The sequence below is a fragment of the Ascaphus truei genome, chromosome 18 (genome assembly GCF_040206685.1).
Source record: "Ascaphus truei isolate aAscTru1 chromosome 18, aAscTru1.hap1, whole genome shotgun sequence".
Classification (NCBI taxonomy): Eukaryota; Metazoa; Chordata; class Amphibia; order Anura; family Ascaphidae; genus Ascaphus; species Ascaphus truei.
Genome location: NC_134500.1, coordinates 3,707,751 through 3,722,516, shown reverse-complemented (window position 1 = coordinate 3,722,516; position 14,766 = coordinate 3,707,751). Strand labels below are relative to the sequence as shown.

The window sequence follows — 14,766 nt, the reverse complement described above, 5'->3', positions numbered from 1 at the left end:
CTGCCACTGCGCGCGCGCTCCTTGCTGTGACCACGAACAATCCAAAGTCTTTGGCACCGCGGATGGGCGTGGCCGTGTGCTCCCGCTACACAGCCAGCCTATCGACATCACTGGATGTGCTGATTGGCCGATATAGTCGCAGGGAGAAGTGTACTGGTAGCAGTGGGAAACCAGTACAAGCCAGGTACTGTCTTCAAAAATGGTAGTGGGACAATCTCTACAGCTGGAGGATCAGCATTTAACATGCCGAAGGGTTGTGTTTTTTCCTCAGTGGAGATTTTCCTTTTTTTTTCTCAGTAGGGTTGTTTTGAACACAGCAGGGTAATATCAGGTTTCTACTGTTAACGTGGAACTGGTGAAGAGTTTAAATTATTTGCCTTTTCTCTTGGAGTATCCTATAACAGCAAAAATGCAGGGGGATGTACAGATTATTCATATTGTGTCCACATTCAGAAAGAAACGTTTAGCAACTAACCATCTGATTTCTATTTCAGGGTGACTGTGTTCTTACAGTGCGGCTTACGGAACAAACTACACGGGAAGATGATGTGGTTTTTTACCTGCTGTTTGCTGGCTCAACACTCAAACATTTAACAAGTACTCGGAAAGTAAATTCTGCAACCTTAGAGACCATCACCCCTGGTGAGCAGCGACTTCCGAACGCTCTATAAAAACCCCTCTATTTTTCAGCATCTCTGCTTGCTTTCATGACCTGTCCTAGTTTGTGAATCTTTGTGAACTTTTTTGAGTAACATAAAAAACAAAAAATGTGCTTTGGTGGGGGTACAGAAACAAAATAAGACTTTGGGGGGGGGGGGGGGGGGGCTGTATGTAGGGTACATTTTCAGTAATTTTAATACACTGTGATTATAACATTAGATTGCGCATTATTTTATGTCTCAAGCACTTATTCCCATGACCTGTTACTTATATTATTTGTTATTTATATGATATGTATTACTACTGTGAAGCGCTATGTACATTTATGGCGCTATATAAATAAAGACATACAATACATAGAAAGTACTTTATCTTCCGTGTTTAACAAACCTCCTTTATAAATGGTGAGAGCCTGTGGAATGAGTTGTTGATTTGCTGTAACAGGGAAGTGATTTCCACCAGCACTAGTCTAATTGGATGAAAGATTAAGTTCTATTTAGACATAATGACATTGCGTGTTGTCGCCTATCTGTGAAAGTACTCGGATAAACGCGTCGCAGTTTATGCTTATTGTCCAGATTGCGACGCTTGCATTGATATTTTGTAAACGTCTGAACAATATTCACTGGATAACACACAAACTCCAATCAGTGCTGCACCCCTACACCCCCCCTGCACTGCACCTCGCTCCCCCCTCCCCCCACACGCACCCCCACACATAATTTTTCATATTGTTTTTTTAATTGCAGCCATATTATGTGGCTGGTTTGGTGTTATTTTAAACATGTAATCTGCCTGATTTACTGTATGTAGATAATCAGCGGAGAAAATGAAAGTTCTGGTTTAAAACTGGTGAAAACCCCGCAAAACCCCACTCGGGTGTAAATACAGCGGTATTCTTAGATTTGTGAGCTGTTAGCACAAGGTGTTGAGTGGCACTGTTCCCCGGCCTTATCTATGCTGTCTCTAGTATCACATGTTGCAGGTCAGCACCCGATCTTCCTGTGCACTCAGGGGAAGGACTGCAGTGTTTTGCTTCTCTGGAGAGAGGAGGTGCTGCTGCTATATATGATGTAGAATAGCAGATTGTGCAAGGAGGGGTTAAATCCTCTCCATTCACTTGTCTGTCTCTGACGTATAATCGGGAGTCATGACTGGTCTTATCAATCAGCATAATACAGTCTTGGCTCTGGGGATAGATCGGGCAGTTGGCCTATCTGCTTCATGACTGCTCAGGGATATTCCTGGTCTCGTACCACAGATACTTTTTAGTCCCAACTAAATTGCCATATAGTGTGTGTCTTTATATAGTGCCATCTACTTATATAGCGCATCACAGCATAAATACACAAGACATAATATAACACAGTGGGAATAAGTGCTTGAGACATAAGAGTAACATTAGGAAAAGGAGTCCCTGTCCCGAAGAGCTTACTATCTAATTGGTAGGTAGGAAGAACGTACAGAGAGTGTAAGAGGGTGTTCTGGTAAGTGCGTCTGCAGGGGGCCAAGCTTTATGTGGTGAATAGTATCAGGCAGCAGAGCGACCCATATGCTTTGTTAAGGAGGTGGGTTTTAAGATGGGTCTTAAAAGTGGATAGAGAGGGGGGTGCTTGTCGGATGTTGCGGGGAAGGGGATTCCAGAGGTGTGGGGCAGTGAACATAGATATTAAGAACAGGATTATTTGGGCCATGCTAGAAATATCAATATTACTGTAAGACTTAAGATAATGCATTTTGTTCACAAGACTGATCAGATTCTAATAAAGTCAGACGAAATCAGAAATTCATATTTTAATGCTTCATGTGCAAATTTTAGTCAATAGAACTTGAGTGCCATATTTGTGGGTATAACTAGGTTATAAAAAACAGGAAAACGAGAGCAAAAAATACTGTGAATATAAATAGGATAGTTATAGTCCTAATTTAAAGATGTAGGCAGAAATTGGTGGGTGCAGCAGAGGGTGATAAGTGGGTTCTTCAACCACTGGGGATGGCGTAGAGTAGGAGGGTCCAATGCGCACTCACATCCAGATCTAGAAATGAAAGAAAAAAACACAATAGTGTAATTCTGTAAGTATTCGAAATATCCTGCCCGTGAGCCTGGGAGATATTGGGAATATCCTGCCGTCAGAGATTATATAAGAAGTATCCCGACTCCCGACGTTTCTCAACAGTTTGGTTAAACTGATTAACCGAGATGCCTGTTTTACCTTACTAAATGTGAGTGCATTACCATCTTTATATATATCGAATACTTACAGAATTACACTATTGTGTTTTTTCTTTCATTTCTATATCATCTGGATGTGAGTGCGCATTGGATCCTCCTACTCTACCCCATTAACTGGGTTATAGATGGTGTATTTTAGGATGATATACTGTACGTGTGGGATTTTGGGAGCTTTTTAGTACGTGAAGACTGTTGCTCATTACCTGCTGAGTGAAATCATCGTAAAGTTTAAATGTAGATAAAGTTATAAATGTGTTCTTACCTCTCCCAAGTACAACAGCTCGCAAAATTCCACATAGAGGGGAAATGAAACAATAGCCACGATTTTGTTCCATAAATAACAGTAAACACTTCAGGAGCAATTCTCATTGTGTTTTCTTTCCACCTGTCCGTCATAGGCCACGACTGCTGTGAACGCGTAAAGGTGTCGCTGTATGCTTCCAAAGATGGTCTTCCTGTCGTTGTGGCGGAGGAGAACTTTGAGTTTGTCCAAGATGAAGCGTACGATTCAGCTCAGTTTTTGGCTGCCAACGCAGGCAACCAGCAGGCGTTAATTTTTGCCCGGTTCTTGGATAGATCGCGACCGCCTTCTGGGGACGCGACAATTCTGGACGAGAAAATCACGTTGGCTTTTCGACATTTACGGTTGCCTAGTGGATGGAATGTTCTTGGGACAGATACAAGCAGAAAAGGTAAGGATGGACTGATATGGCTGTATATATGGGTCTAAGGCCATGATGGACAGTATATGCTGCTAGTCTAAGAGAAGCTTCCAGCATCGGTACTTAGATGAGAATTGTTCCAAATGCCATATAAAATGAATGGCAAAGGCGATAGTCATAGTTTCATGCTGCTAACCACCGGAACATTTTAGTTTCTAAAACTGTGAGCACTGGTTTGTGCTTTCATTTGCACATTTATCTACATAAACGAATAATAGTCAAACTCGTACAAGACATGTTGATCTTGGAGACGTGTACAGTACATTTACATGAATAAAATGGAGGATCCAGGGCACTACGGGTTTGTAGAAAATAAATTTATTGTAGGCGCACACAACGTTTCGAGCTGTATAAAGCTCTTTCTCAAGTGACTGGAGAAAGAGAGCTTTATACAGCTCGAAACGTTGTGTGCGCCAAGAATAAATTTATTTTCTACAAACCCGTAGTGCCCTGGATCCTCCATTTTATTCATATACTTTGAAATTACACCAGACAGGTTTTTTCCCTGAACCACAGAGCACCGGTACCTCAAATCGCAAGTATATTGCTTATATTATACATGTATAGGTGTGCAAGATATAACTCTTGATTCAGTACATTTACGTGCCATGATGCCTTTTTTTTTTTGGGTTCCTTAGATGACGATATAATGCAGTACACTTGAATAAGAAACCTTTTGAGGTTTCTAAAACGTAAACCATACTCGGCATAGTGATTAATATACCATGTATTTCAATACCTTCAGCCCGTTACTGGCATAAGGCTTTATTCCTGGCATATGTGATCAAACAAAGTTCTGGGTTGTAAGGGGTCTAAGGGTTATGAGGTTGGACCTGTTCTGTGGTGCAGCGCCATTTATTTATGAAATGTGTTACCAGCAAGTAATACAGTGAGAGTTACCTCTCGTCTTCCAGTATGTCCTGGTCACAGAGTTATGATAACAATACATGGTTGCATTAAATGAACAGGCTTATATATTATATTTAAAGACATTTCATGTCAGTTTGGGAAGATCTCTGTACACTAGGCCACCTGTGCTGAAGCAGGGATATCCTTAAAACCTGGCCTGTTGGGGTCTTGAGGACTGGAGTCGAGCACCTCTGAGCTAGGCCATTTGCCCTGCAGAATCCGTGGTCACAGTGTGCAGTAGCGTGCCATATACATGCCACTTTCTCACCACGCACCTAGCCTTCGCCAGGGTTTGTTTGCCGAATCAAGGTCAACAAAATCTTGCCAAACTACCGCTGTGAGGCGGAGACCTTTCTCACATATTTGTGGCTCTTTTCAACCCGTTCTCTCCAACGATTAGTGTTACATTTAACCGACACGGGTTCGGTTCCGGGTTCGGTTCCGGGCCCCTCCTTTTGTATCTCCTGATCCTTTTTTTTGTTTTTGTGAGAAATGTTCATCTGAAAAAGTTAAATAAGAATCGTTAATTGAAGCTGCATGTTGTAGACTAAACAGGACGGTGATTGTTGACAGAGCCCAAACATAGATTAGAAACACACTTTCTCCCTAAATGATTAACCACTTGGTGACCAGATTAGGGCCATATTTACCAAGCAGTGCTAGTCCATAAGACACTCATCAGATACCTTATGATCTATTACAGGGGGGCGCAAACGTTTTAAGCTGCGCCCCCCTGCCAGGCCTCCCCCAGTCTCGCGCCCCCTCTCCTACCTTCCACATGCGTCAAAAGACGCTCCGGGGTTGCGTCACGGCACCATCACATCACATGACCCCGCGGCGTAATTTGACGCCATGGGGACGCGTCTGAAACAAGGTAAGTTTCCTTGTTGCCGAGGCCTCCCGCGATCCCCCGGCATTAAATTAAATGCCGGGGGGAAGAGCGCGGGGCCTCTGCAACGGCCAGCGCCCCCCCAGACAAAACTCCCGCCCCCCTGATCTATTCACTTGAATAGTCCCATTAGGTGGTGGTCAGCACCGTTTAGTAACCTGGGCCTAAATCTGTATTTTTTTGTGTCTTATTGTGGGGCAGCAGAGAATGAGTACATTGCAATCACTAGTGCATCTTTCTCAGCAAGGGGCAGACTGTTCCATAATAATAATAAATAGGGCGCCGTGTTTTAACTCGGACAGTACTAATTCATGTCCTCACTTGCATACGGTTCCTTAGCCGGCTTGTTGCATGCGCCAGGGTGAGTAACGGACTATATGGTGGCTATAGTGTCTTGTCCCCTCGTGTTTGTTTTCTACAAAAGCCAATTTAATGTAATCATTTTTATTTTTTTTAAACCGTCTGCTAGCTAAATAGTTATTTTAGCACAGCTAAATTATAATGTAGGGCTAAATATTAATTAAGCATTAATTTCATTCCAAGCAGAGATGTGCATGCTTCCAGACCATTATTTGTTTAAATAACCTGTGAGTTTTAAACCTACGTCACAGCATGAACTGCATCAAATCCTAGGTACCAAATAAATTGCTGCTGTCCTTATTTAGCATGTTCTGGAATTGCCAATATTCAATCATTGCCCAAACCATGATCGTATACAAAATAACAAATCATTTTGGTAATTTTTACCATCAAGTAGCAATATATGATAGAAAATGAGCTCCAAAAATACCCGCTCCCGCTTGTCATATCAGTCCCTGCATTATCTTTTTGGTTTTATTTATCCAATATCCACCTAAAAATAGAGCGGGGGGAGGACGGGTAAGTCTTTTATTTTTCCTTTATATTTGTGATTTACAAATTCCCATTTGACTTTATCCACTAAACTTTACGTTATGTTATGTCCAATGTGGTTGCACCCACAGGACTCCGATTAGTTGCATCATGTGTGCCCGATTTTTAATGTTGGATTACATGCACCTGTCATTTGGTGTTTTTTTGCCTTTTTAAATGTCTGTTCAGTCCATGCTCCCGACTCCTTGATGCAGCGCCCTTGCGGCGTGACGCATAGGAGGGAGATTATGGGCCTGCTATCTATTTGCCTGCACCATTAAAGCCTTTCCAATCTGACCTTTGGGTTCACCATCTTCATTGCTGCCGAATTTGCTGCTGCCCTTGAGGACTTGAGTTGCCCGCCCCTGTGATAGAGGGTAAGCTACATGCAGGGCTATGGCATCATGCCTAGTTTACGTTGACTTGAACTTGTCCTTTTTCGGTGAATTTTTTTTGTGAACACACACTTTCCTTACTTTTCATCTCATCCGGGAGATCTGTAAATTGCAATAGCGCAAAAGAAGCAAACAAACTAACCTTGAAATATGGGCTCATATTTAACGGAGAGACGGGACTGACGAGTATTCTACACCTTGAAATGAGCAAGCTGCAGTACATATCGATGACGAGTATCGAGCCAAAAAGGATCATTCTAAGAAGGCATTTCATCCATTACAAATATTTATTTGCATGCTAAATAATTTGTGTAGAGTGCTGAGTATACTGTGCTGCAGCTAGAATTAAACAGCACAACCCATTCTTTTCCCAGAACTTTAACTTCTGGTGCTGTCACAAGGTTGGAGCCTCATAATCCCAGATCTTTAGAAAAGTTACTTTTTGTGCTATAAACTTCTGTGTTCTGTGTGTAGGAACCGTAGGATACTCAGTGTGTTCATCTGCTCTATATATCTCTAGAGGGAAAGGGTTTCGTGCACATAATTCATTATCTTTTGAGTTATCCCCCTATTTTGTACTCGGCCCAAATCCACTGGGGGCTTTGTCCAGACGCTCTAAACAAATGTCCGTTTGCACCAGTTCAGCTGTCTAAACAGTCCCAGCTCCTATCCCCAAGCAGAACGCCTTGAACTTCACATCTGCGAGACGGCTACACATCCCAGCAATAAGCGAGCCAAGGACAAATTACACAAACAATGCAACACTGGGCAGCACTTAGCAGTGACACACTACTTCTGTGTGAGGAGAATAGAGCGGCCTGCATGCCATTTATTCCGCACCGCATGGACTATGCCATTCACGGTGTCGTCGCCGCGTTGGAAGGAATATTCCTGCGGATCAGGATGTGTCTCATTGAGCCGATCTTGCACTTAACTTTTTTTTTTTAGTGTTTTCACGAAGTTCTTGGTAGAGTCACAGGATTTAAGGAGTAGATCATTTCCAAGAAGAAAAAAAACGGAATATGCGTTGGAGAGCCGCAGACCTAAAAAAAAGGCACGTTATGGCAATGCATCACCAATTGTAACATTACTTTTATAATACTTCAACATCTTGTGAATTTACAGTTTTCCTTCAGCGTTTGAGAGACCTGCAAAAAATAACCTGCAGGTTAATTAATAACGGATTAGTATAATGGTTTATTACTCTGTGGCAGTCCGAATTTTTCTTACCGCTGGTCTTGCGGATGCAATCTGTGCTAACAGAGCAGAGAAGGTACAGTTCATATAAGAACTATGTCATGGCAATTCTGTGGATGTGGAATGTGGTCTGATGACTCATTGTGTTCAGGCAGCTGCTAAATGTAGAACAGTCTCAGAACTGGCCCTCATTCAGAATCCACAGGTGAGTAGGCTCTGTGACAGGAAACCGCGCTAAATACTCAAGTCATTTCTCTCTTTGTAGCAACAGATCTCACATTTTGGAACGGTCGCCTATGGCAGGGGTCGTTCCACTCCAGTCTTCCTCCCCCAACAGGTCAGGTTTTCAGGATATCCCTGCTTCAGCACAGGTGGCTCAATCTGAGCCACTGATTGAGCCACCTGTGCTGGATCTGGGCTACCCTGAAAACCTGACTTGTGGGGGGGTCTTGAGTACTGGAGTTGAGCATTACTGGTCTATGAGACGGCCTTTTAATAGTGTTTCAGAAACAGGTACAGTGTATGTTAGAATTATTCATCCGGTTCCCATTAAAGACTTGCAATATTTGTTTTAACACTTAACTTTGTGTTTATGTTGAGAACACTAGTAGAGCTCAGCTTTGGCAGCAACCACGGCCTGTAATATTGGAGAGTAGATGTGTGGATTGTGAGAGAATGACTTGATGCATCTTTACCTGCTTACTGTTACTCCATCTCTGATTTTCTCTTCTCCAGGATTTCCCAGTCCCAGTATCATGTATTTGGAAGGAGCCGTTCCCTCGGCTCGTGTTTTTATTTTGATGCACCGAGGAGGTGCCCAGAGCCTAACATGTTCATTCCGGTTCCAGGAACCCGCTGCTTCCCGAGATCCCTACCTGGAAAGGTGCCGCCGGTGGTACATTCCCCTCCATTGGAAACAGAAAGGAAGTTTACATTTCCTGCCTTATGCGTGCCAGTAGCGAGCCGCGACGTATCCGGCCAGCATGATGCAGGAGCTGTAAATATACGGTAGTACCGCGGTCACCTTTCCTGGAAAGTGTCTTGTGAACCATGGCGTCCATAGAGCTGAAATGAATACGGTTCTGCCCCACGGACCCGCTGCTTCCAATCCGGTACCTAAATAACTTGCCATAAAACAAGTAAGGACATCAAGGCGTTCTATAATAATAATAATAATAATCAAAGTGCTTCCATTTCCAGCATTACAATTAACTAAATATATTTGCTTAATTGAATTGGCTGTAAGGGATCTTCCTGTACCACAAGTTTGTGACGGCAAGATACGGCTCGGTAAATATGGCCGGCTATGTTTCTTGGGCTTACAGCCGCTTTCCACATTTTAGGTTTCTGTAAACCGGAATCCTCTAATCCAGATCTGTAATTGACACATCATTATTTTAACGGGAATTGTAGTGGATCCCAATCTAATTTGCAGAAATGGACCAACGTGTGTTATAGCTGCTAGGCACTTTATTTTTGTTTGATGTGATCTCTTCCCAACTTATTGGTCCTTATCTCTTGCAGATGGCCACCTTCAGGAGACGCTGATGCACTTTGCTGCAAGACTGGGCCTTTGTCGATTAGCAAGCTTTCTGCTTCAGCAGCCTGGTGGGAGAGAAGCTCTTGGCATACACAATAGTGAAGGTGCTACGCCTTTAAGCTTGGCCTTGGAGAGAGGCTTCCTGAAACTGCATCACCTGTTGACAGAGTATGAGATTGATTTTACATTGCTCTTTGTTCTTGATAAGAGGTGTACCTTATACGTAAGGCATAAGATTATCTGGTTTGTTTCCTCTTGCTATTGTTTTTGAAAACTACCAAATAAGGAGAATGTGAGACATAATAGGCATACAGTATGTATACAGTAAATCTAGTCCTGTCCAGAGTTACCAACAATGTAAACCCAATCGCCCCTAAACAGGTCAGGTTTTTCTATACTTTACAGGGGACTTCCATAACCCACACATCCAATACAGGTTCTGGAACACCTTGGCACTAACTGGGGTACCCCTATGTTACATAGGGATTCCCGCATCTACAGGAACACTTTTTTTCATTCCTGTGCCTCATTTTACTGTGCACACGCATGCATATACAATATATACGTAACACACTTTGTTAATAAAATATACACTTTAAAAACCGAAGTCTGCCAGGTATGGGAAATAGAGTAAAAAACTGCACGTTCTTTTTTTTACTAGCCATATTCCCCACACACTCTACACTAAACTTAGGGCTGGACTTTTAAAAGCCCCCATCTACTATATATTTGTGAAAGTGTTCTATGTGTCCGGGTCTGTATGTGTCTCCCTGTGTCCCTCCCCGTGTCCCTAGCGGCAATCTCATTGGACCTTGGGCCATGCCAATGAGATTGGTCCCTTGGCCCGCCCCCGCACACCTCTCATTGGCGCACACACACACACACACACGGCTCTCCCCTCACCCGGCGCTCTCCCTCACCCCCCTCCCCCCCCCCACACACACAGAGCACCCCAACCACACACACAGAGCACGCGGCTCTCCCCTCACCCGGCGCTCTCCCTCACCCCCCCCCCCCACACACAGAGCACCCCCCCCCACACAGAGCACGCGGCTCTCCCCTCACCCGGCGCTCTCCCTCACCCCCCCACCCCCCCCCCCCCACACAGAGCACGCGGCTCTCCCCTCACCCGGCGCTCTCCCTCACCCCCCCACCCCCCCACACACAGAGCACGCGGCTCTCCCCTCACCCGGCGCTCTCCCTCACCCCCCCCCCCACACACAGAGCACGCGGCTCTCCCCTCACCCCCCCCCCCCCCCACACACAGAGCACGCGGCTCTCCCCTCACCCGGCGCTCTCCCTCACCCCCCCCCCCCCCACACACAGAGCACGCGGCTCTCCCCTCACCCGGCGCTCTCCCTCACCCCCCCACCCCCCCACACACACAGAGCACGCGGCTCTCCCCTCACCCGGCGCTCTCCCTCACCCCCCCCCCACACACAGAGCACGCGGCTCTCCCCTCACCCGGCGCCCTCCCTCACCCCCCCCCCCCCCCACACACACACAGAGCACGCGGCTCTCCCCTCACCCGGCGCTCTCCCTCACCCCCCCTCACCCCCCCACACACACAGAGCACGCGGCTCTCCCCTCACCCGGCGCTCTCCCTCACCCCCCCCCCCCCCCCCACACACAGAGCACGCGGCTCTCCCCTCACCCGGCGCCCTCCCTCACCCCCCCCCCCCCACACACACACAGAGCACGCGGCTCTCCCCTCACCCGGCGCTCTCCCTCACCCCCCCTCACCCCCCCACACACACAGAGCACGCGGCTCTCCCCTCACCCGGCGCCCTCCCTCACCACCCCCCCCCCCCCCCCCCCACACACACACAGAGCACGCGGCTCTCCCCTCACCCGGCGCTCTCCCTCACCCCCCCCCCCCCCACACAGAGCACGCGGCGCTCTCCCTCACCCCCCACCCCCCCCCCCCCCACACACAGAGCACGCGGCTCTCCCCACACACAGGCCGCTACCCGTCCCCGCGGGCGCTCCTCCGGCTGTCTCCGCCTTTCCCCGCGAGAGGCCCAGCACCTCCTCACCGGAGCGTCTCAGCCTCGCCGCGGAGGAGCCCGAGGTGGAGGAGGAGGGCGGCCGTGTGCAAGGTGAGTACACACAGGGGTATGGCTTATTTAACACTTCCCTGACTCCCCCTGCCCTTTGCCCCCCCCTACCCTCCCTCCCCCTGCCCTTTGCCCCCCCTGCCCTCCCTCCCAATGCCCTTTGCCCCCTGCCCTCCCTTCCAATGCCCTTTGCCCCCCCTGCCCTCCCTCCCAATGCCCTTTGCCCCCCCTGCCCTCCCTCCCAATGCCCTTTGCCCCCCCTGCCCTCCCTCCCAATGCCCTTTGCCCCCCCTGCCCTCCCTCCCAATGCCCCCTGCCCTCCCTCCCCCTGACCTCCCTCCCCCTACCCTTGCCCCCTGCCCTCCCTCCCCCTGCCCTTTGCCCCCCCTGCCCTCCCTCCCAATGCCCTTTGCCCCCTGCCCTCCCTCCCCCTGACCTCCCTCCCCCTGCCCTAGCCCCCTGCCCTCCCTCCCCCTGCCCTTTGCCCCCTGCCCTCTAGCCCCTCCCTGCCCTTAGCCCCCCCGCCCCTCCCTGCCACTTGCCCCCCCGCCCTTCCCTGCCCTTAGCCCCCCCGCCCCTCCCTGCCCTTAGCCCCCGCCCCTCCCTGCCCTTAGCCCCCCACCCCTCCCTGCCCTTAGCGCCCTGCCCCTCCCTGCCCTTAGCCCCCCGCCCCTCCCTGCCCTTAGCCCCCCGCCCCTCCCTGCCCTTAGCCCCCCGCCCCTCCCTGCCCTTAGCCCCCCGCCCCTCCCTGCCCTTAGCCCCCCGCCCCTCCCTGCCCTTAGCCCCCCCGCCCCTCCCTGCCCTTTGGCCCCCCCGCCCCTCCCTGCCCTTTGGACCCCCCGCCCCTCCCTGCCCTTTGGCCCCCCCGCCCCTCCCTGCCCTTTGGCCCCCCCGCCCCTCCCTGCCCTTTGGCCCCCCCGCCCTGCCCTTTGCCGCCCCTCCTTGCCCTTTGCCGCCCCTCCTTGCCCTTTGCCGCCCCTCCCTGCCCTTTGCCGCCCCTCCCTGCCCTTTGCCGCCCCTCCCTGCCCTTTGCCACCCCTCCCTGTCCTTTGCCCCCCCCGCCCCTCCCTGCCCTTTGCCCCCCCCCCGCCCCTCCCTGCCCTTTGCCCTCCCGCCCTTCCACGCCCCTTGGCCCCCCCCCAGCCCTTCCACTCCATGTCCCCTGCCCTTCCACGCCCGGGCAACGCCGGGTATATCAGCTAGTACAACCTAATAGATGATTGGAGTACCCCCCAAAACCTCTATACTTGTTCTGGGTGACCTGGGCATTTACTGGGTATCCCCACTAACCTAGGGACTCCTTGACTGTTTCAGGGACACCTCACATCCCTATGCCCCAGTTACCTTTCTGGGCTGTGCTGAAGCAGGGACCCCTAGTGGCGAGTCACATAATTACAGGTAAAGCTTGTACCAACCTTGGGCTCAAGCACTGACACTATAAACCCACCACATGTATCAGGGTTAACCAAACGGGCTTAAACCTTTATTTGATAGCCTGGCTACCCCCTAATATCAGTCACTTCCGGCTTTATCATCTCATCTACAATACAGAAGGAGAGAGGTTCCTGGTATAACTGTGGCAGCAACTTTATTCCTCAATGCTGCACTTTTTAATAGTAGTTTTGATTTGATTTACCGAAATTGTCCTTATATGGAGTAATACTTATGTACTTTTAATGCTATATATTCAACTTCTGAAATGGCTTATTTTGCACGATTTGCCATGCATCATAAGGAAAAGATCATGGATTATAACCCCCAAAGTAACAGACCGTTGTAATTAAAATGGATTAATAACGAGACTGGACCCACGTGTGTTACATTTCACGAGTTCATGGATTGACATATTAAAATCTAACTGTTCCTCATTAGTCTTTTTTTCCCCCAAGACAGCTAGGTAACATGTATAGACAGTTTTTGCAGAGCCTCTACAACTGGGGTTCTCCAAAAATACTGGACACAATGGTGAAAGGGCGCACGCGAGACACACGCACACATACACCCTCGAAGTACACACACTCACTCGACACACACATACGCATGCTCGAGGCACAAACACACACGAGAGATGCATACGTGCACGCGGGGGGCACGAGGACACGCGTGCATAGTTGTGCTCAAGGCAGGCGTGAGGTTCCTGACCTGCCCAGTGTTAACTCTAATTGTTTACTGGACAGTGTCCAAGTACTGGACAGTCGGGTTCAATCCTGGACACCTGGAAACCCTGACTGCAATATCTAAGATTATAACAGAGGCCCTTCCACAAAAATGGGAGTCCCTGACTGCCTCGAAATTACATTCAGCAGACCTGTCAGTTAGACCCAGGGAGTGGGCGGGCCGTCTTCCTCCAGCGTGTGGTTCCTAGGTCACTGGAACTCCATGTTCCTCCTGTGGCAGTACTCCCTCGTGGCGTGTGGTCCCTAGGTCACTGGAACTCCATGTTCCTCCCGTGGCAGTACTCCCTCCTGGCGTGTGGTCCCTAGGTCACTGGAACTCCATGTTCCTCCCGTGGCAGTACTCCCTCCTGGCTTGTGGTCCCTAGGTCACTGGAACTCCGTGTTCCTCCCGTGGCAGTACTCCCTCCTGGCGTGTGGTCCCTAGGTCACTGGAACTCCGTGTTCCTCCTGTGGCAATACACCCTCCTGGCGTGTGGTCCCTAGGTCACTGGAACTCCATGTTCCTCCCGTGGCAGTACACCCTCCTGGCGTGTGGTCCCTAGGTCACTGGAACTCCATGTTCCTTCCGTGGCAGTACTCCCTCCTGGCGTGTGGTTCCTAGGTCACTGGAACTCCATGTTCCTCCCGTGGCAGTACACCCTCCTGGCGTGTGGTCCCTAGGTCACTGGAACTCCATGTTCCTTACGTGGCAGTACTCCCTCCTGGCGTGAGGTACCTAGGTCACTGGAACTCCATGTTCCTCCCGTGGCAGTACTCCCTCCTGGCGTGTGGTTCCTAGGTCACTGGAACTCCATGTTCCTCCCGTGGCAGTACTCCCTCGTGGCTCTGTAAACCGTGTTGGTGGGAAAGATTAGGCCTACATGGTTTTTATTAATGTTTTTAAACCTGCTATTCCTCTGATAAGCGCGCACGCATACGATATCATGGCAAGGTAATTTAGAGCCGCATTTCTTCTTGCCGATTTTTGTTTTCATAAACGCAGCAGTTCTTTACTTTTACGGCACAGCCGTTATCTAAGCTGCTGATCCGTTCTCCTGTGATTGCTTGGCGACGTACACAATATGGCCGCCCAACTGAAAAGAAAAAGGGGCGGGGT

The 14,766-nt window shown here is 49.0% G+C and overlaps 1 protein-coding gene across 8 annotated transcripts in view; it reads left to right on the top strand.

The window, feature by feature from the left end:
* Positions 1 to 14,766, top strand: part of AKAP13 (A-kinase anchoring protein 13) — a 174,846-nt gene that overhangs the window by 52,404 nt on the left and 107,676 nt on the right. For all 8 annotated transcript variants that reach the window (XM_075575230.1, XM_075575233.1, XM_075575231.1 and 5 more), the window contains 3 exons: positions 495 to 642; positions 3,292 to 3,585; positions 9,421 to 9,604. In XM_075575230.1, coding sequence (XP_075431345.1) covers positions 495 to 642; positions 3,292 to 3,585; positions 9,421 to 9,604 — 626 coding nt within the window. The remainder of the gene's footprint in view (positions 1 to 494; positions 643 to 3,291; positions 3,586 to 9,420; positions 9,605 to 14,766) is intronic.